Raw genomic sequence first — 20,177 nt, 5'->3', positions numbered from 1 at the left:
AGTGCCCATTAACAAGGTTGGCGGGACTTCTCGGCCGAATGAAAGAAATAAAAAACGTTCTTCTCAAGCTGGTTAAGTCGTATGCTTTTGTGTTAGTACTTGTTATTGTGGTTTTTTGTTTGTTTTAAACTTGTTATATGTAGGTTAGTTAGTTTGGTGTTTTGATTTTTGATAACGTTGGGTTCGGCTCGAGTTAGCGTATAGTTAATTTGCTCTAGTTTGGTTTACTCTTTGCGAGCCTCATCATTGTTCAATGTTGTTCCTTTGCTGGTATCAGTTTGGGAATTTTCATCTATAATGAAAGTTTCTTTAATTTTAATTTAATTAATACAGTAGTAATTTATAATTTATTTTTTATTAAAGAAAATAAAAAATTAACAAAAAGGCACGTAGCAACCTGATTTACCAAAATGCCCTCTTACCCTGTTTCAAATTCTATCGCCTAGTATTTCTGGCGCACACAATAAACTTCACTCTTTCAGTGTGTACGCAATCATCCCTCTCTAGGTCATAACCGTACTCCTTCACTTCACTCAAACCCCACCGACCAAACGATTTAATTACAATAATCTCCGTTGGATCTCATCTATCGTATTTTTTCCCGTACTTATATACATCACTTTGTAAAATTAGGGTTTATATCGCTTGTTTAATTTGTAATGACAAGTTTTCTGAGCCCTAACGAGCTGCAAATTTGATCGAACGGTCAGATTTTAATGTCGAATGGAGGGAGGTAGTAGTACCTTTTCCTCTTCTTCTACACTTACTTTATCTGGTAATTATTAACTGTGCATGTTTTTATTTCATTTCATTTATTCATTAACCACGTGTACTGTTTCTGTAATTCTGTTGCTTTACAATAAATGATTTTATTGTTTGTATGTATAATAATTGTTTTGTGAGGTAGCCGTGTTTTTGAATGTGTATTGATTATCAGTAGTGTGAACTTTAGGGTTTACTGAACTAGGGTTATGTTCGAAGACTTTTATTGGGATTGAATTTGGATAAAGAAACCTTTCTGAATTATAGTTGTGTATTTTAGTTTTTGTGCGTGTTGGTTGGGACTTGGGAGGCAATTACATCATCATAGAAATGTGTACTGTATGCTATGTGTGTCACTTGATGACCTTATATTGGTTAGTTATTTTGTAATGCTTTATTACTACGATAAAGAGAGAAAACGATGTTGAATAGTTTTCGTTGCATGTTACACTAGTACTGGTTTAACGCATTGGTTGGAATGCGTTTGGATTGCATAGTGTGATAGTACTATTATGCTCGTCTATTTAACTCTTCCTTTTCTAAGCAGCCTAAGTTGTCACATATTAATCTTAAGTTGTGCTTCAGCATATCTAATGTACGGCTGTACACACATAATTTGTTTTTTCTATTTTGTCTTTTTAATTTTTTATTATGTGCTTTTGTGTATGTGTATACCTTTATATATATCCATCATAACTTCATAATAACTTAGGGATACTCAATGGATATTGATGACAATGATGCTCAAGACCAAAATCATCAATTAGTTGGCGAAGGGAACTCCAAAGTTACTCCCTTATTGTGTCCATATGCTCATCATAAATTCGAGTTTGACGATAGCCTACAAGAGCATCTAAGGTTCGATAGTCTGGTAGAAAACGAGGTTTTTCTTGGTATCACAAGTCAGGAAGACGATAACTGGATTGAGGAATACTCACGTGAAACTAGTGAAATACAGTTCAGTTCATGTGTAGTGGAATCATCACGTAAGAATGTATGGTCTGAGGCAACATCTTTCGAATCTGTTGAAATGCTTTTAAAATCAGTTGGGCAAGAAGAAAAGGTTGTAGAAGAAACAGTAATCAAAGAATTGGATGTTTGTGAGCCCGGTAGCTTAACTAATATTATGGATCCTAATCCTAACTTGCATGAGAATATCGAGTCAAAAGTGAGTTCAGACTGTGAGGCATCTATTGCCGAATTCGAATCACAATCTCAAGTTTCTGGTGGAGAATTTAATTTGGTATTTTTAGGTGAGGAAAATGTTGATAAGGTATGTGATGATGTACATCATGAGGCGAACGAAATAGCAAATGCATCTTCTGTTAACGACTTGCCAGAGCAAAATTTTGTCGCCGAGGCAGACTGTGGAAATGCAGGCTCCTCACGAGATGATGATGTCTCTGAAGCAACATCTTTCAAATCTGTTGAAATGAATTTAAAATCAGTTGGACAGGAAGAAAAGGTTGTACAAGAAGTAGTAAACGAAGATTTGGATGTTTGTGAGCCCGGTAGCTTAACTAATACTATCGATCCTAATCCTAACTTGCATGAGAATATTGAGTCAAAAGTGAGTTTAGATTGCGAGGCAGAATTTGGATATGCTGGCTTCTCACGAGATGTTGATGCAAGTGTTGAGGAGTCTCAAAAAAACCAGCAAGATGTTTCTGAAGAGAGAATAGAAGATGTTGATATTATGGGAAAGAACTTAAATAGCAGTGAGCCATATGTTATTATTAAAAACGAAGAGAATAGTATGGGCAATTTAACCCACAGTAGCACCGTTGTTGAAACTTGTACGTATAATGAGGAAAAAGGCGTGGTTGTTTTAAACGTAGAATATGTGGACACACAGCCAGTTAAAGGTGGTATCCCTGTTGATGAGGAACCTTCAGTTTCGTTACCAGTTGAGAGCTGTGACATGCAGATAGATGAACAGTCGGAGACTAACGACACATCAGTTCCTGCTTCTCTGATATGCTCAAATGTTAACGAGGAACCTAATGATAACATGCATGAGAAATCAGTTGATGTTTCTCCAAGTAATGGGTGTATTGAAACGCAAGCAGTTGAGGACACTGACATGAAGTCTGAGGTTTCTGATTCTTTAGTATCTAATGTGGGTGTTGTGTCGAGTCCATTTCATGCTGTTGAAGAAACAGAAAATGGTGTTGGATGTGTTTTAAAATTAGAAACGGGAGAAGGAATTGAGATTAGCGATGTTGGTGAAACTCTGTCAACATCAGGATCTTCAGGTGAAAAGCTTTCTGAAGTCATCCCAGATAAGGCTGAATCAGTGAGGTATAATTCTTCGAAAGCTTACACTGAAAATGCAAACGGTGAGAGTCACATAATGCAGGTAGGTGATGAAATTCGATCATTGGAGCCGGATGCTATCGCTAGGGATCAATGTGCTACTCATGATGCAAGACTGCCTTTGGATTTTATAGATATTGGCATTGATGTTGTTGGAGCTACTGATAGCCAAAAGAATACTGAGCCATCTTCGCCTTTTGACGTCAATGAAGGGGTTATTACAATCGGTCAAGAATCTGAATCTAATATGGCTGATATAACAGATGCAGGTACATTTAAATTAATCTCTGTTGCAAACATAGGATTTACCCAAAGGTGTAAAATTCGCGAGTCGATCGGGACTTTGGAGGGACCAGTTGGTCGAATCGGGGATGAGACAGGGGACCAACGTTGACTTTTAGTAATAAATAAAGTAAACACATATATATGACATATAAATATATCAAACATACAACATAAATATTTCAAATATAGATATATGGCACAATATCTATTTTTGAACTTATACAATTTTTTACCTACTTTGACCGACTCGTCCCGACTTTGACCTTACTTTTTAGCGTTGACCGACTTTCAAGGTGTTTTAGGATAGTCGGGCCCAAACCTACCCGTCGACCGACTTGGCAGACTTTTACAACAGTAGATATAGATTGTAGATACTTGCAATATATTCAAAGTGGTTTATGTCCATTTTTGCATAATAAGTTACTGCTACCGAAACAAGTAAAGCTTCATCTCCTGACATTCTAGATGGTGTGCAATTGCCTTATGGACCTGATGATATAGTTGATGTTAATGAAGACCACACAAGATATCCTATACTTGGGGTGAGTTTATGCTCAAAGGTTAACGAGGAACCTAATGATAACATGCATGAGGAATCACATGATGTTTCTCCAAGTAGTGGATGTATTGAAACGCAGGCAGTTGAAGAAATAGATAATGTGGGTGTTCTGTCGAGTCCATTTCATGTGAATTGTCATTCTATTGAAGAAACTGAAAATGGTGTCGGATGTGTTTTAAAATCAGAAATGGAAGAAGTAATTGCGATTAACATTTTTGGTGAAACTCTATCAACATCAGGATCTTCAGGCGAAAAGCCTTCTGAATTCATCCCAGCTAAGGATGAACCAGCGGGGTATAATTCTTCAAAAGCTTACACTGAAAATTCAAACGATGAGAGTCACATAATGCAGGTAGATGATGAAATTCGATCATCGCCGGATGTTATCGCTACGGATCAATGTGCTACTCTCAATGAGAGACATGATGCAAAACTGCCTTCGGATTCTATAGATATGGACATTGATGTTGTTGGAGCTACTGATAGCCAAAAGAATGTTGAGCCATCTTCGCCTGCTGACGTCAATGAAGGGGTTATTGGAATCGTTCAAGGATCTGAATCTAATATGGCTGTTATAACAGATGCAGGTACATTCAAACTAATCTCTGTTGCAAACATAGGATATAGAGTTAGATACTTGCAATATATTTAAAGTAATTTCTGTCCTTTTTTGTATAATCAGTTACTGATGTCGAATCAAGTAAAGCATCATCTCTTGACATTCCAGATGGGGTGAGTTTATTGTACAACGATAATGAAGTTAAAGTGGAAGTGGGAAGCTCTAAGAAAGGGCCCCACGAAGTTGATGGTACGTTGGATTGTTCATCAGATGATCGTTTACCAGTGGTTGATCATTGTGATTCTCCCGTTGGAGACTCCAATGCAACTCTAAGTAAACAAACAACAGAGGATGATCAAGGTAGTCACAAGTGCTGTAAGACAGTGGATACGAGCTCCATTTCTGGTAACTTACCAGCAGAAATGAGTAATAATGCTGATGAAGGAGGTCTAGTGGTCAACCAGAAATTATCGGGAAAAGATGAAGTAGAACCTTCAAATTTATCAGGTAAACCTTGTTTGTTTTTTAATTAAAAATCAAGGATAAAACCTTATAGGTATTTGTGATGCAAAAGAATGTTAAGATATACTATGTCTGAGTTACAAGTCTGATTGGTCATATAAATGATATTCAAATACGTGTCTGTTATGTGAATACTGTTCTGATTTTCTCACTGTTCTGCAGTGAATACACCAGATGAGCAGCAGGCTTCTGTTGATGTAGCTGTTCAAAATGAACATGACACCATACTTGAGGTACCGAATGGAGGTGGTTATGTTTCATCAGATAAACCTGAAATTATCTCATCTTCAGACACACAAGATATTGAACATTCTCAAAGTGTAGAAGATAAGCAAGATGCCACTGAGGTTTTCATCCTTGAGAAATATCCACATTCTCAGGTGACTTATGAGAACAATGCAGGTACATTTTTACTAATCTCTGTTGCAAACAGTGGATATAGATTGTAGATGCTTGCAATATATTCAAAGTAAGTTATGTCCATTTTTGCATGAACAGTTACTGGTGTCGAATCAAGTAAAGCTTCATCTACTGACATTCCAGATGAGGTGCAATTGCCTTCTGGAACTGATGATATAGTTGATGTTAATGAAGACCAGCCAACATCCCCAATACTTGGGGTAAGTTTACTGTACAATGATAATGAAGTTAAAGTGGAAGTGGGAAGCTCTAAGAAAGGGCCCCACGAAGTTGAAAGTACGTTGGATTGTGCATCGGATGGTTGTTTACCACTGGTTGAAAAGGACGATGTTTCTGAAGATGTGGAAAAAAATGAAAGCAAACTTATTGGTCATTGTGATTCTCCTGTCGGTGACTCCGATGAAACTCTGAGTAAACAAACAACAGAGGATAATCAAGGTGGTCACAAGTGCTCTATTACAGTTGAGACGAGCTCCATTTCTGCTAATTTACCAGCAGAAACGAGTAATAATGCTGATGATGGAGGTCTACTGGTCCTCCAGAAATCACCTGGAAAAGATGAAGTAGAACCTTCAAATTTAGCAGGTAATTTTTGTTCGTTTTTAAATATATTATGTCTGAGTTACAAGTTTGATTAATCATATACAACGTTGCAAAAATTGCTAATTGAGGAGTAATCGGTCAGGACTTTTGAGAGAGTGATTGCCAACTCAGGGAGTGATTGGCTGAGTGATTGGCTTCGACTTTTTATAAATGTAAATCATAAATTTCAAATTTGTTTGTGTAAATATATAAGAAATCCATAAACATAAACATAAGCCTTAAACATAAATGTATGAAACATAAACATAATCTTCATTTCTTCAAAAACTATAAAATTCTAACATAAACTCATATTATAATGTTGACCAATATTGACTTCGACTGACTAACTCCGGTTTTAACCCATTAACCGACGTTGGCCAATTGAATACTTTGGATTTTGAAAATCGCCGGTTCCTGAAAAGGTGTACTCGACATTAATCTGGGAGTTTTACAACGCTGCTCATATAAATGTTGTTCAAATACATTTCCGTTATGTGCATAATGTTCTGATTTCCTTACTGTTTTGCAGTGAATACACAGGATGAACAGCAGGCTTCTATCGATGTAGCTGTTCCTTATGAACATGACACCATCCATGAGGTGCAGAATGGAGGCGCTTCTGTTTCATCAGATAAGCATGAAATTATCTCATGTTCAGACACACAAGACATTGAACATTCTCAAAGTGTAAAACATAATCAAGATGCCACTGATGGTTTTCAGCTAGTTTCATCCAGTAATAATGCTGATGAAGGCGGTCTAGTGGTCCCCCAGAAATTACCGGAAAAAGATGAAGTAGAACCTTCCAATCTAGCAGGTAATCTTTGTTCGTTTTCAATTAAAGATTAAGAATAGAACCTTTTAGGTATTTTGTCGCAAGATATATTATGTCGGCTACAAGTCTGATTGGTCATATAAATGATGTTCAAATACGTTTTTGCTAAGTAAATACTATTCTGATTTCCTCGCTGTTTTGCAGTGAATACACCAGATGAGCAGCAGGCTTCTGTTGATGTAGCTGTTCCATATCAACATGACATCGAAGTGCAAACTGGAGGTGGTTCTGTTTCATCAGATAAACCTGAAATTATCTCATGTTTAGACACACAAGACATTGAACATTCTCAAAGTGTAAAACACAATCAAGATGCCACTGAGGGTTTCTTCCATGAGAACTATCCACTTTCCAAGGTGACTTTTGAGAACGATGGTTTGCAGCTAGTTTCATCCAGTAATAATGCTGATGAAGAAGGTCTAGTGGTCCCCCAGAAATTAGCGGGAAAAGATGAAAAAGAACCTTCAATTTTATCAGGTAATCTCTGTTTTTTTTGACAAATTACACGGGGTCCATGTGGTATGTCAAACAATACAATTGGAGTCGAAAAGTATTTTTCTTTTTGACATGGGCGGAATCCCTGTAGTATTCACAATTTTGACACTGGGAGTCCAATTCACAAAAAAATCATTACAACCAATAATGTGCCAAACATCTGAGAGTATATTTACTTTCTAATTCACCTTTTTCCTCTCTCCTATTCAGTTACGCTCTTCCCCTAACAAAACTATATCCCTCAATCCATCACCAAATCTTAACAAACTTTTAATTACCTTTTTCCTCTTTCGTTTTGCTCCTGTTGTTCATTTCACAATGTAACCGTCGATTTCACCGGAATTCGATTTGGCAAATATCTGAAATATGGATTTCACTGGAATTTGTTTTTGACTAGACCCACCTCCATCAGTTAGGCTTCTACAATCACACCCAGCTATTAAGAGGTGCTTTAGTTATATATTCTTGGATTTTGTTTTATGAAATGGTTTCAGATCTTGTTTGTTGAGGGTTTTAATTTGGTTAAGGACAAGTGTAAGCAAATAGACTTGTCGTCAATTATTTTTTGATTTTGAATGAATTAATTTTTGGTTGAATGATTTGTAATCTGGGGAAAGGTTAGAAAAAAAGATGAAGTTGGAAGAAGGTGAAGATGGGTAGAAGATGAAGACATAGGCCAAAGAGAGAAAAAATGAAAGGGCGAAATTATTCTCATGTGCAAAGCATGTGAGGGAACTTAACTGAATTTTAAACGTCCGTTAGTGAATTGGACTCCCCATGAAACATGTGTATACTGCGGGGATTTCCCATGTCAAGAAAATACTTCTGGACTCGGTTGTATTTTTTTTTTGACATACCACAAGGGCCCCCGTTTAATCTTGTGTCGTTTGTTTTAGTTAAAACTTATATTCAAGGATAAAAATTTGTGACACAAAAGAATGTTAAAACATATTTTGTCTGAGTTACAAATCTGATTGGTCATATAAATGATGTTCAAATACGTATTTGTTATGTGATCCCTGACTGGTCTTGCAGCAAATACACCAGATGATCAGCAGGCTTCTGTTGATGTAGCTGTTCAAAATGAACATGACACCATACTTGAGGTACCGAATGGAGGTGGTTCTGTTTCATCAGATAAACCTGAAATTATCTCATGCTCAGACACACAAGACATTGAATGTTCTCAAAGTGTAGAAGATAAGCAAGATGCCACTGAGGTTTTCATCCTTGAGAAATATCCACATTCCAAGGTGACTAGTGAGAACGATGGTTGTCAACCAGTTTCGTCCAGTAGTCCTTCCAATGAAGAACAAAGCTTTACTTTGGAGGTCGATGCAAATACTGGTCAAAATCTTAGCACGTCAAAGGTAAGCATTGTTTTATGTTTGTTTCATCTAATAATTTACTAGCTTCACTACTATTTTCATTGTATCCCTTTATAATGCTTCTTTTGTTATGAACTTCTTTAGAATACAAAGGAGTCATCTGTTAGTCCCTGTGCTAGCCAATCGGATCCTGTCAAATTGCATGAACATATTGTGGTTAGTCCTGAAACACCTATGAGTACAGGCAATGAAGCAGCACCCAAAAAGACTTCTGAGCGTAAACCGAGGCGAAAGTCAGTTGGGAGAGAATCTTCCAAGAAACGTACCCAGTTGATAGCAACAACTCCCAATAGACGTTCACAAGCAAAAAAGCTGCGTGCATCATTAACCACCCCTCCTGCAACTGAACATGTTACTCTGGCCAAAGATTCAAAGTCTAATGAGGGTGCTAGTTCTTCATTAAAATTGCCCGACCTGAATAATTCAATCTCTCTATTCCCGCGGTCTTTTACTGACAATCAACAAGTGCAATTGCGAGCGCAAATTTTAGTATATGGATCGTTAATGTAAGTACTTGTAGTGTAGACTCATATGCACATGTATGTATGTCGTTTGGTTTTTAATATGCTCGGGTGAATGTTTCAGATCTGGAGCGTCACCTGATGAGCCTCATATGATCGCTGCGTTTGGTCAATCCGGTAAGTTGACTACACTATTTCGCAATTCTCAGTTATTATTATGTGCTTGAACTGCTCTTAATAACAGATAATTCATGATAGTATCTTCACATGTGTTTACAGATGGTGGACGGAGAACCTGGGAGGCTGCTTGGCATGCTTGTCTAGAAAGAGTTCATGATCAGAAGTCTGTAGTCAACAACCTTAGCACGCCTATGCAATCAAGATCAGGTATTAAACGAAATCAACCCATTCAAGATACATCACACTTCTTAATGTTTATTGGAGCTCAGTTTATATTTAACTATTTAGGTAACAAGGACTCTGATCAAGCAAATACACATGCTTCTGCTCAAAGCAAAGTTATTTCTTCACCAACTATTAGTCCCATGATCCCCATTTCATCTCCTCTCTGGAACTTTTCTACACCGTGCGGTGTGCAAGCTAGTGCAATGCCAAGAAGTGCTGTTCTTGATTATCGCCCCACATTCTCTCCTTTGCATCCGTATCAAACTCCACAAGTGCAGAATATTGCTGGACATAATCCGTCTTGGCTATCTCAGGGCCCGTTTCCTGGTCAATGGATTGCAACTTCACCAGTTGCTCCTTTTAGTGCTCCATTTTCTGCGTTACCTATAACGGAATCGGTTAAACTAACCACTGTCAAAGAATCAGGTGGTCCAGGTATACCTTTAGTTTCTATGAACCCTGTTGCTGGTCCAACCATTTCTTCTGTACCTGTAATGTCTGGTCAGCCTTCAAGTGATACAAAAAGCAGAAAGAGGAAGAAGGCTGCTGCTACTCAAATTGAGGTGGGGTCACACTCTACACCCGTGACTCGTCTTCCGTGGGCCCCTCATACAGAAGGTTACAATCAAATCTCGTTTCCTTCTCATAATAAGACAAATTCAGCGACTGCTCTTCTCGTTACTAGCCAACCTTCAATATCAGCCCCCTTGTCGACACCTTTCAATATCCCTAAAAGTAATCACAGTCAGGTTAGTTGTGCTGATGAAAACATCGAGAAGAGTGTCACACGAGAGGATATTATGAGCAACATTGAACAGTCAAAAGTACACGCATCAGATGCAGCAGTACAAGCTGCAGCTGCGGTCAGTCACTGCCAGACGGTATGGAGCCAGATGGAAACGCAAAAGAATTCTGCGTTGATTTCTGATGAGGAAGCTAAAGTAGCATCTTCGATAACAGCTGCTTCATCTGTTGCTAGAGTGGCAGCAGCTGCTGCTAAAATTGCTTCAAATGTTGCTGAACAAGCAAGGTTAATGGCTGATGAAGTATTCCGATCAAGTTATGATCACAGCATCATGATTTCACATGATAAGTCTACTTCAATCATTTCCGCTGCCAGAGAAGCTGCTCGTCGGAGAATTGAAGCTGCTTCAGTTGCTTCAAAACATGCTGAGAATTTAGATGCTATTGTAAAAGCTGCTGAGCTGGCGGCAGAAGCGGTATCACAAGCTGGGAAGATTGTTGCGATGGGTAATCCTTTGACTTCAACAAAGTTGGTTGAGTCTGGTCCTGATGGTTACTGCAAGACTCCACAGTTATCTAACCAGCCGGGTTATTCTGACAAACAGAATAATGAAACTGATTTTAATGAAAAAGAGATTCAGACTTTAAAACGTGATTTATCCCTGCGAAAGAATTCTCAGGATTTGGCTCAGAATCAGATGTTGATTACTGATGGCATCTCAGGTTCAGGTACAAGCTTTGAAAATGATAAAAGTACAATCGATCACAAAGGTCCTGATGGTACTTTAGATGTTGACCATAACGCGACTCAAAGTAGTTCAGGCAGTTGGAATGAGAACATCATAGAGGGCTCGTTTGTCGAGGTAATAATAATGGTTCTTTTTTGAGCAAAATGGTTCCTGGTGTGAGGTGTTGGCATTTTTGTGAATCCTGTCTTTCTGTATTTTAGGTTTATAAAGACGTCAACAAGAACATAGGTGCCTGGTTCGCAGCAAATGTACTGACTTTGAAAGATGGAAAAGCATTGGTTCGTTTTACCGAAATCCATTCAGATGATGGTAAGATAATACAAGTAATAATTTTATAAAATGAAGTATTATAAGATTTGATATTAGGGAAGTTGGGATGTTTATAAATTTAATTGGGTATCTGTATAGTGATTAAAGTACATTCAACTACAAAACCTTATTTTTGGTCTTTTTTTAGGTTCGGGAAAACTAGAGCAGTGGGTCCCACTTGAAGTTGAAGGCACTGAGGCACCCAGGATACGCATTGCCCATCGTTTGAATACTATGCAGTTTGAAGGCACTCGTAAGAGAGGCAGAACAGCACTTATAGACAATGCTTGGTGTAGCGGAGATCGAGTTGATGTGTGGGTACATGATCGGTAAGCATTTTACAAAATGCTTTAGATTTTGATTTATCATGCCTTAGTGCATTTGATCTATCTATGGTGACATGTAGATTCTAAAAAAACGTTCAATTTCTTTTTACCAAGTTTTTATAATTAATTTTCTTTTTGTTAATATTTTGTGAAAGTGCCCTGTTAAATGTTTTGGTTATATATGTTTTGTAGCTGGTGTGAAGCAGTTGTCGTGGAGACAAATAAGATTGATGTAACTTCTCTAACTGTTCAGTTTCCTGGTATGTATAGTTAGATTAGAGTTCTTTTTTAGAAATTTTTTTAAAAAAGTGCTGAAATGTTGGCATATGCTTGCAGATCAAGAGAAGACGTCAGCTGCTAGGTCATGGCATGTTAGGCCGACTCTTATATGGAAGGATGGCAAGTGGATCGAGTGGTCCAGTTTAAAGGGATGCCGTTCTTCTGAGGTTAGGTTAATATGTGTTATTGTTTGGTTATTTCGACTTTAAGTCGTGAGGATCAGGATTTTAGTGTTCATTTGAAATGTTTTTGATAATATTTTTCTATATTCAGGGTTCAGTTAATTCAGGTTTCTCACTTGCACATATTTTTTACACATTCTAATGTTGACGTTAGACAGTAAATAGATTGGAATCTTAAAAAGATTTATTACGAACTGATTATATTATAAAAAGATTATACCTTGCTAAATCACATTCACTTTTTCCCAGTGACATCATATTAAGATTCATTGTAAACATGAAAAGTGATTTTTAGAGAATTATGGTAAAGCTTAATCCTTTTCATTAGTAAATGGTTAACAGAAACCTGTTTTATTCTCGTTTGTTGAACAGGGCTCCTTTTAAATAAAATACTTCAACAATTAAAGAGAATGCTCGTTTCGTCGTTTTATGTGTACGTTTGTCGATAATCAACCTATAAAACTATGTAATGCGTGTGCGAGTCTTGGTTGTTAACAAAGAAGAACCATTTTATATGACATGTTTCAGAACAACAGATTATTTAATTGCGAATTCACATTATCAGTTTCAAAATACATACGTCTTCTTAATGAAATGCATTGTTACAGGGTGATACCCCACACGAAAAGCGACTAAAGGTTGGTAACCCTGTTGTGGATGGTAAAGAGAAGGGTAACATTTCAAGTATCGTTATCGATCTTGGTGAGCGCGGGAGACCTAAAGATTCAAAAATACTCACTTCATCTGCCCACAGAAGTTTATTTGATGTCGGTAAAAGTTCGAAAAACGAAAATAAGCTCAACACGCATAGAACAATGAAGACCGGTATACAGAAGGAAAGGTCAAGAGTGGTTTTTGGTATACCTAAGCCGGGGAAGAAACAGAAATTTGTGAATGTTAGCACGCATTATGTTGCAGATGCAAATGATTCTGACAAGATTACAAGTTATTCGACGCCATGTGGATCGAAAGAGGATTCTAAACATGTTGCTGAAGTAAAATCCAAGTTCCATATGCCGAGGAAACCGCCAATTCCCTTACTCAGACCAATAAATCTGAAGGATAAATCCAAAGCCTCTAAATCCATGTCCCATGATGCGTCTTCGAGTGATACAAATGACAAGGATTCCAACTTTGCTTGTCACCGAAACCGGATGGATTTTGGTTCTTCTAACACTGAGGATGCTGAAGAACCGTCAACATCGAAGTCCGTATCTCAGCGTTTAAACAAGAGAAAAGTTGCTACACCTGGTGACAGGAAGACAACTAATGTAGAAGTGAAGGACAAGTTTACTTCTGAAGTTGAGCCGCGCAGATCACATCGTAAAATTCAGCCAACTTCGAGGGTTGGTATTCTGGTTGCGTAATCAAGGTTGTAGAAGTGTGAGTCGGGAAGGTGAGACGAGTCGGTCAAGTTGGGGACGAGTCGGGTGTTGACCAACATTGACTTTTAGTAATAAATAAATTAAACATATAAATATCTCAAACCAAAGACATAAATATTCCAAACATTGGCACAAAATTGAATTTTAAAAGTATAAAATATTTGACCCAACTTTGACTGACTTTGACCGCGTTGACCAACTTTTAAGGCATTTTTGGGCAACTTGGGACGGGCTAGTCCCCAAACCTACGTGTCAGCTGACTTTTACAACCGTGTGCGTAAGTTAATGATAAAAATATGTGTGTCACATGTTTTCGTTAAGTTCGTTTAGATTATTTAATTTGGTTGTTCTGGGCTTTGTTTTCTGCAGCTATTAGAAGGGTTGCAAAGTTCAATGACCATCTCAAAGATGCCAACTGTTTCGCATGCAATACAACGGAGTCACAACAAGGTTACACCAAAAGGTAAATAAACTTCGGCCATGACATCATTGACATGCAAGCGTTGATGCTCCATGACATGGATATTTTTTTAATAAAAGTAAAATTAATGCAATGTGACCTCATAGTCTCATTCTACTTTTATGTTTATTTTCGTGATTCTCAGACTTGATCTTCGAAAGTACGTTAACTCGGTTCCTCATCTTTGTAACAGGGAGTACGAACTCAGGCTGATATGAGAATATAGAACTAGGAACAGCTCCATGACCATGTTAGCATGTAGAAGATTTTTATATACTAATCTTTTCTATTTGTTACCTTTTGTTACCACATTGACCCTGATAGGCTCTGTATATGGATGTTTCTATTATTTTGCTGAAGTCCTGAGTCAGGTTCGATACAGAGCACTGAATCATGGATACATGATTAATTCCAAGTGCCCTATCTTTTTATCCGAATTGGACCCGTTTTTATTTAGATTTGAATGATAGCTTAAAGAAGCTAACAAGCCTATCTAATGCTGCTAAAGACCGTTTTTATTTACATATTACATATACTTTTAATATGTAATCCAAAGTGATTCGGATTGTAAAGCAGCTTAGGTTTAGAATTCTAATTAGAGCTTGAACTTCAGTTTAAGTCTAATTATCTTGAACTGTTGATTGATTTGAGCTAAAATCAAGTTTTTTTTAATTATCATTAAAGAATCATATGGATAATGTTTAGCTATTCTGTTCTGTCTTGAACCTGTGTGAGATTCAGATTGAATTCATTATGTTTTACAAGCTGCTCATTTTTACTCATTTGACCTTTTTATTTATGACTTGACTGTTTACTTGTGGCATATTGGTATTATAATATTACAAATTGATGAGAATTAAAGTCGTGTGGTTCATGTGGGGTGTGAGTGTAGTTGAAACTTACAGTGATATTTTCATGTGGGGTGTGTACAAAATTAGTGCCGTGTTTTGTGTGGGTGTGTGTACGCAAGTGGGATGTGGTTTGGTGTCATGCTAATTAGATAAATGGTTGACATTTTATAAATAATTAGATTAGATTAGTCGTTAAAGAAACTTAACATATAATAAAAGTCAAACAAGGCTCAAACTGCAAGAGCCAATCTCCAACTCATTTGCCTTAAATTAACCAAATTGTCACCCTGCAATTAGTCAGGTCGCAAAGTAAGTCGGATACTTTGGTATTAACAAAAACAAAATGGGAATTCTGCTTAACTACTTTCCTATACAAAGATTCATTGAATACCCAAAATGACACTCTTAGGACATCAAACTTAAATGACTAATAAAACCAGACTCATAAAATGGACACTCAGAAAAATATAAATACAACATGAGCCAACTTAGCACAACAAACAAATTTCTTCATGGCATTAGTCAGTCAAAAAGTCAAAACAATCCTTCACTTCTATAATGATGATGGGGATGATTTGTGATTTCCAATCATACCACCATTTTCTATATATTGCACATTATGCACACCTTGATCTTCTTCATTACGCCCGTATCCAGAGTCTGCTTCGGGGTTGAAGGTCAAATTTGTGCGGGTGTGGGTTCCGTTGTAGTTACTGTCAAGACCGGAAAGCTTGAAGGGTTTCTTGCAGATACAAGTATACGGATATTCAAAGAATTCACCACGCCCATTTTTCATGTCATCAGGTTCACCCAAGAATCCTTGTTGGGCAGCTTTCACCTTTTTAGCAAATGCTCCCCATGGCACTGTTTCGCGTTTAAGAAACAAAGCATTAAGCTTTTTGGCGTTTGGGCGAATAGTTCTCTTATGCCCCATGTACCTCCTTTTGATAGCCAAATAATTAGTTAGTTGGTTCTTTAACAAAAAACCGAAACTAGTAAAAAATATGAAAAATATAAATTAACCTATTCAGAAAAATACTCCATCTGTACTAAAAAAAACTGTCCACTTACTATTTTTGTTTGTCTCAAATATATTGTATGTTTCTCTATATACCAACATGAAACACCTATTAAAGTTTCAATCATGTCATTTTTAATATTGAAAATAAATAAATCATTTAATATAACAACTAATTTATTAAGCTATTAATGACTCTATATATAAACTAAAATAGCTCATTGAATGAAGGCATAATAGACAATTTGCAAATATTTCTTAAATTCATCGAAAATTCAAACTATACAATAATTCTGGGACGGAGGGAGTAGTAAACTTGCATGAAGGCATACTAGTTTAACAATTACGAATTCGATATTAAAGATTTAAAGGCTTTAAATTTCCTTCTGGGGAAAAAACTAATCATAAAAAAAAAAAAAAAAAAAAAAAAAAAAAAAAACTAATCATAAAGATTCAAACTTTTTTAACTAAAAGGAACAGTTTTCGAATCATACCTTCGACCTGCAAGAATTTTCGCCATGTTCCCATTATTGTTGGTCACAAATACGTCACTTTCATCGCAAACAATGTAGTCGATGGCAGCAAGCTGAGAAGAATAAGGAAGAAACGGTTCGAGCTCTTCGCCAGCAAGTATCTCCTTCGTGTAAAAATTCGGAAATAGTTCCCTAAGAGGCTTCAACGTCTCGTCCCCACCATATATTTCACCCGAAGCAACATAAAGATATGTGTTATTCTCAAAACCTAGGGCCCGAAGCATTAGACCTACTTCATGAGGTGTGAGGGGGCATTTTCCCCTCTTTCGCTCTCCATCAGGACTCGTTTCCTAAATCAAGAACAAGTTAGGTTTAAAGAAAGTTCTGCAAAAATCGGTATATTTTGGACTAAAAAATGTTTATAACAATCTCACGGGTAACGTTGCCCATCTTTTCCTGATTTCACCAAGCTCGTTTCTTTCTTTATCACCACCGCCATAGTAACAACCCGAAAATGCAAGCATATCAGGCTCAAACCTGTAATGAAAATGCAAGCATTATGTAAAGTAAGCATGTTGACCCATATATCTGGACAGGGTTAATTGGGTAAAATAAGAATTAGCTTAATATGGAACAGCTAAAGCGGTTTGAAAGTCGCTGAAACTTTTTTAACGCATAAAACTTCGAAATCATTTCATTGAAAAGATAATATTATTAGTTCAATAATAACATTTATAATTTTATATGATCATCTTTGATTATAAAATAACAGATTCAAACAAAACAAAAAAAAAGTAGATAAATGACATTAACGAGAAACCTCAAATGAATTGCGATAAAGCGACTAGCCATTTTTCTCATTTCCATAACGATTTTCCGACCAAGATTTTGTATTGGTTTTGTAAAGCGTAAAGCATGATAATTCACCCGACATCGTAGCCTTTGTAGCTCTTCATCAAGGTCATTAGCAAGTCTATAATCGAATTTAGTTAGCTGAAGAACCTGCATAAACATCATTAAAATCATAAGGTCCTTCCATAAAACAAGTTTAGTTTTTAAAACAATGCAAGGAAAAACATGATTTTCCGCCATTTAAAAAAAAAACATAATATCTTACATGTCGCTTCTTGAGAATCGGCAGTACTTCATCGAGATAGAATTGAGGTTCCGATTTCCTCGGGACCCGCATACTGTACGGTATTTTTTCGAGTGATCTCATGAATTTGTCAGGGACTCTTTTGACAACTTGCACATCGTTAGCGAGATTCGATATGAACCAATCAACGTCAAATATGTTGGCAAAGTCGCTGAAAATATAATAAAATCGATATATTTTTTAAGTTATTATCTTTAAGAAGCGTAGTAACTTAAACTGATGAATCATAGCGCAGCTTACTCACCTATCGTCCTTCCAGTATGAGTGATGGTCCAACTCAGGGATGACTAAAGTAGCATTTAAAATACGTGCAACGACTACAGCATCCGTAATCTAAATAAAATTCATTATTAAAAATATTCAAAAAACTAACAGAAAGTATCAGCAATGACAATTCGTCTATATTGAAAAATAAAAGATTTACCCCTGTTCGTTGTTGGTTTAGACCACCACTTGCAGCGATGAGCAGATACCCATTTGAACGAGGCTGACGTGCAGGAGCTGCAAAAGTCATAATTTTATAGTTTAAGGGTCAACGGTACACCAATACAATTAGTACAAACGAAAAGAAGATTTTTCATGACAAAATTTAGTCAAAATTTGAGTAGAATTTGTAGGTTGATTATGCGATCGGTAAGAAGGCTTACGTGCATAAAAAGGGCCTCTCTCGCTACATCCGTAATAGAAGTTTGGGATCTTGGATTTCCATAAGTCAACTGGTACAGCGCTACTACTAAGCTCCTTCAGTTATAATAAAAAATAAAAAGGAGGAGGAGGAGTAAACTTATTAGTATTTTGCAATATAATCATAAGCAAAATGTGAAGCTATGTACATTTGAAGAAATATAACTGCAAGTGTCTAAAAGAAAACAAGAAAACTCTGCACATTTCAAATTTGGTTTCAAAAACATTTCTGTTCAAAAATTAAAGTGACAACATTATAGAGTTTCTAATTCAATCAAAACATGTTTCATGAAACTTTAATTTCAAATAAAAGATTCCACCTCAGAATCAAAAGATCACTTTTTTCTAACATCTTTGACCTCTGAATATAAAATTATACACAATATTTTGCTCAAATTTTATAAAGAAGCCCAAAAAAAAAAAAAAAAAAAAAAAAAGTCATTTTTCATATTTGATCCCCATGGTCAAGAACTCATTTGAGTAGTCCACATAAATAAACACAAACAAAAAAAGTAACAAAGTTTCTGCTTAATCTGAACTCCATGTCCAAAATTAGGACTGAAATTAAAATTCATAGAATTTAATACAAGTGTGCCAAGCATTATTGTTATTGTTATTATTATTTCTATTAAAGAACACAATTATTTCATACATTTTTGTCATAAATATATATATAAAAAAAAAATTACCACTTTTTTCTTCCTTTTCACAACAATTTTATGTGAATACCAGTGAAGATCAGAAGAAGCAAGATGGCCAGTAAAAAATGATATAAGACCCAAACCAAACAACATCATCCCACAAACCATCGTCCATGAGATCCGCCGCCGCAGACCACCGCCGCCCACCACCCCTGTCTCCGACGGTGACCATAACAAACAATGATGGTGCTCTGACACCCTCAATTTATTATGTTTACAAAAATTATGATTATGATGATGATGCTGTTTAGCCAACACCAATACTTTACCAGTATATCTCCAAGATTTTGCTACCCCCATTTAGTAAAACAAGATATAATCATAAAATTATAATCTTTTTCTACTCTCCACAATTTCATATTACATTCAAAATAAAAACACACGTACACTCACACACTCTATGCATATATGTATATGTATTATGTTTATGTATACTGATTATTAAAGGGTGAAAATGGACGCTTGTGGAAATGGGTTTTGCGAGGTGTGTACTCCACTGAGATTTAAAATCTTAATTGCGGCTAAATTTGTGTAATTATTTTAAAATTTTGGTTAATTTGTACGGTAATAAAATGGGTGTTTAAGTTTGGTGGGTGTTTTTAAAAAGATAAAGAAAGAAAAGGTAATTTAGAGCGAGAATGATAAAAGAGGAGTTTGTGTCTGAGTGTATTGGATACTTGGATTATGTGATTTAGAGGTACAATCCTGATTACTTCAATTTATTTCATATCAAGTTAATTTATTAATTTTAAAATTTGTAAGTTAAAATTGAGGTGTGTATTTGTTGGTAAAAAAAACTTAAATTTATTTTGATTAGTTATATAACAATATACTATAAGTTATACAGTATGTATATACTATTAATTATTACTAACTTAATAACTTATATAATAACATAAACGGAATAAAAAAATAAGACACAAAAAGACGTTATATTGGTGGTGGGTCAATGGATTGTTTATGTCAGCTGCAACATGTTTCAAAGTTTTCAAAGTTTTAACGGCGTGCAGCTAAATTCCCTCACGATGTGCTTCAATATAGTTCATCTTCAATATTCAACAATTACTATCTCCGTTCCATCACAAGTATTCAAATTTCTATTTTGATATATTCCATTTCAACCAATAAGAAAAGTTATTCTAGAGGAAAAAAAATTTTTGATTGGTGGAGAATAAAGTTAGTGAAATTTCTAAAACTATGTACAAAAAGTAAGTGAACACGTGTAATAGGATGAAGGAAGTAATACAGTAGTTTTTTGGCAAAACAAT

General features: G+C 36.1%; 2 protein-coding genes across 2 annotated transcripts; one reads left to right on the top strand and one right to left on the bottom strand.

The window, feature by feature from the left end:
* Positions 1-528: 528 nt before the first annotated feature.
* On the top strand, positions 529-14,482 carry LOC139888608 (uncharacterized). The gene is made up of 20 exons (XM_071871609.1): positions 529-733; positions 1,475-3,347; positions 3,784-4,509; positions 4,605-4,988; positions 5,166-5,405; positions 5,502-6,008; positions 6,538-6,825; positions 6,988-7,320; positions 8,374-8,708; positions 8,811-9,232; positions 9,312-9,364; positions 9,467-9,574; positions 9,656-11,199; positions 11,286-11,394; positions 11,543-11,723; positions 11,913-11,980; positions 12,057-12,166; positions 12,790-13,527; positions 13,936-14,029; positions 14,220-14,482. Exons 2-20 carry the CDS (start codon positions 1,484-1,486, stop codon positions 14,237-14,239), a joined length of 8,124 nt encoding a protein of 2,707 aa, XP_071727710.1. The 5' UTR covers positions 529-733; positions 1,475-1,483; the 3' UTR covers positions 14,240-14,482.
* Positions 14,483-15,242: 760 nt separating this feature from the next.
* On the bottom strand, positions 15,243-19,572 carry LOC139891717 (O-fucosyltransferase 29-like). The gene is made up of 9 exons (XM_071874701.1): positions 18,898-19,572; positions 18,172-18,262; positions 17,949-18,025; positions 17,769-17,857; positions 17,486-17,675; positions 17,189-17,370; positions 16,803-16,905; positions 16,390-16,718; positions 15,243-15,818 (listed from the first exon to the last, which is right to left on the bottom strand). Exons 1-9 carry the CDS (start codon positions 19,207-19,209, stop codon positions 15,431-15,433), a joined length of 1,761 nt encoding a protein of 586 aa, XP_071730802.1. The 5' UTR covers positions 19,210-19,572; the 3' UTR covers positions 15,243-15,430.
* Positions 19,573-20,177: the final 605 nt, after the last annotated feature.

Source organism: Rutidosis leptorrhynchoides, chromosome 2, assembly GCF_046630445.1.
Source record: "Rutidosis leptorrhynchoides isolate AG116_Rl617_1_P2 chromosome 2, CSIRO_AGI_Rlap_v1, whole genome shotgun sequence".
NCBI lineage: Eukaryota > Viridiplantae > Streptophyta > Magnoliopsida > Asterales > Asteraceae > Rutidosis > Rutidosis leptorrhynchoides.
This window is presented reverse-complemented; position numbering and strand designations above follow the sequence as displayed.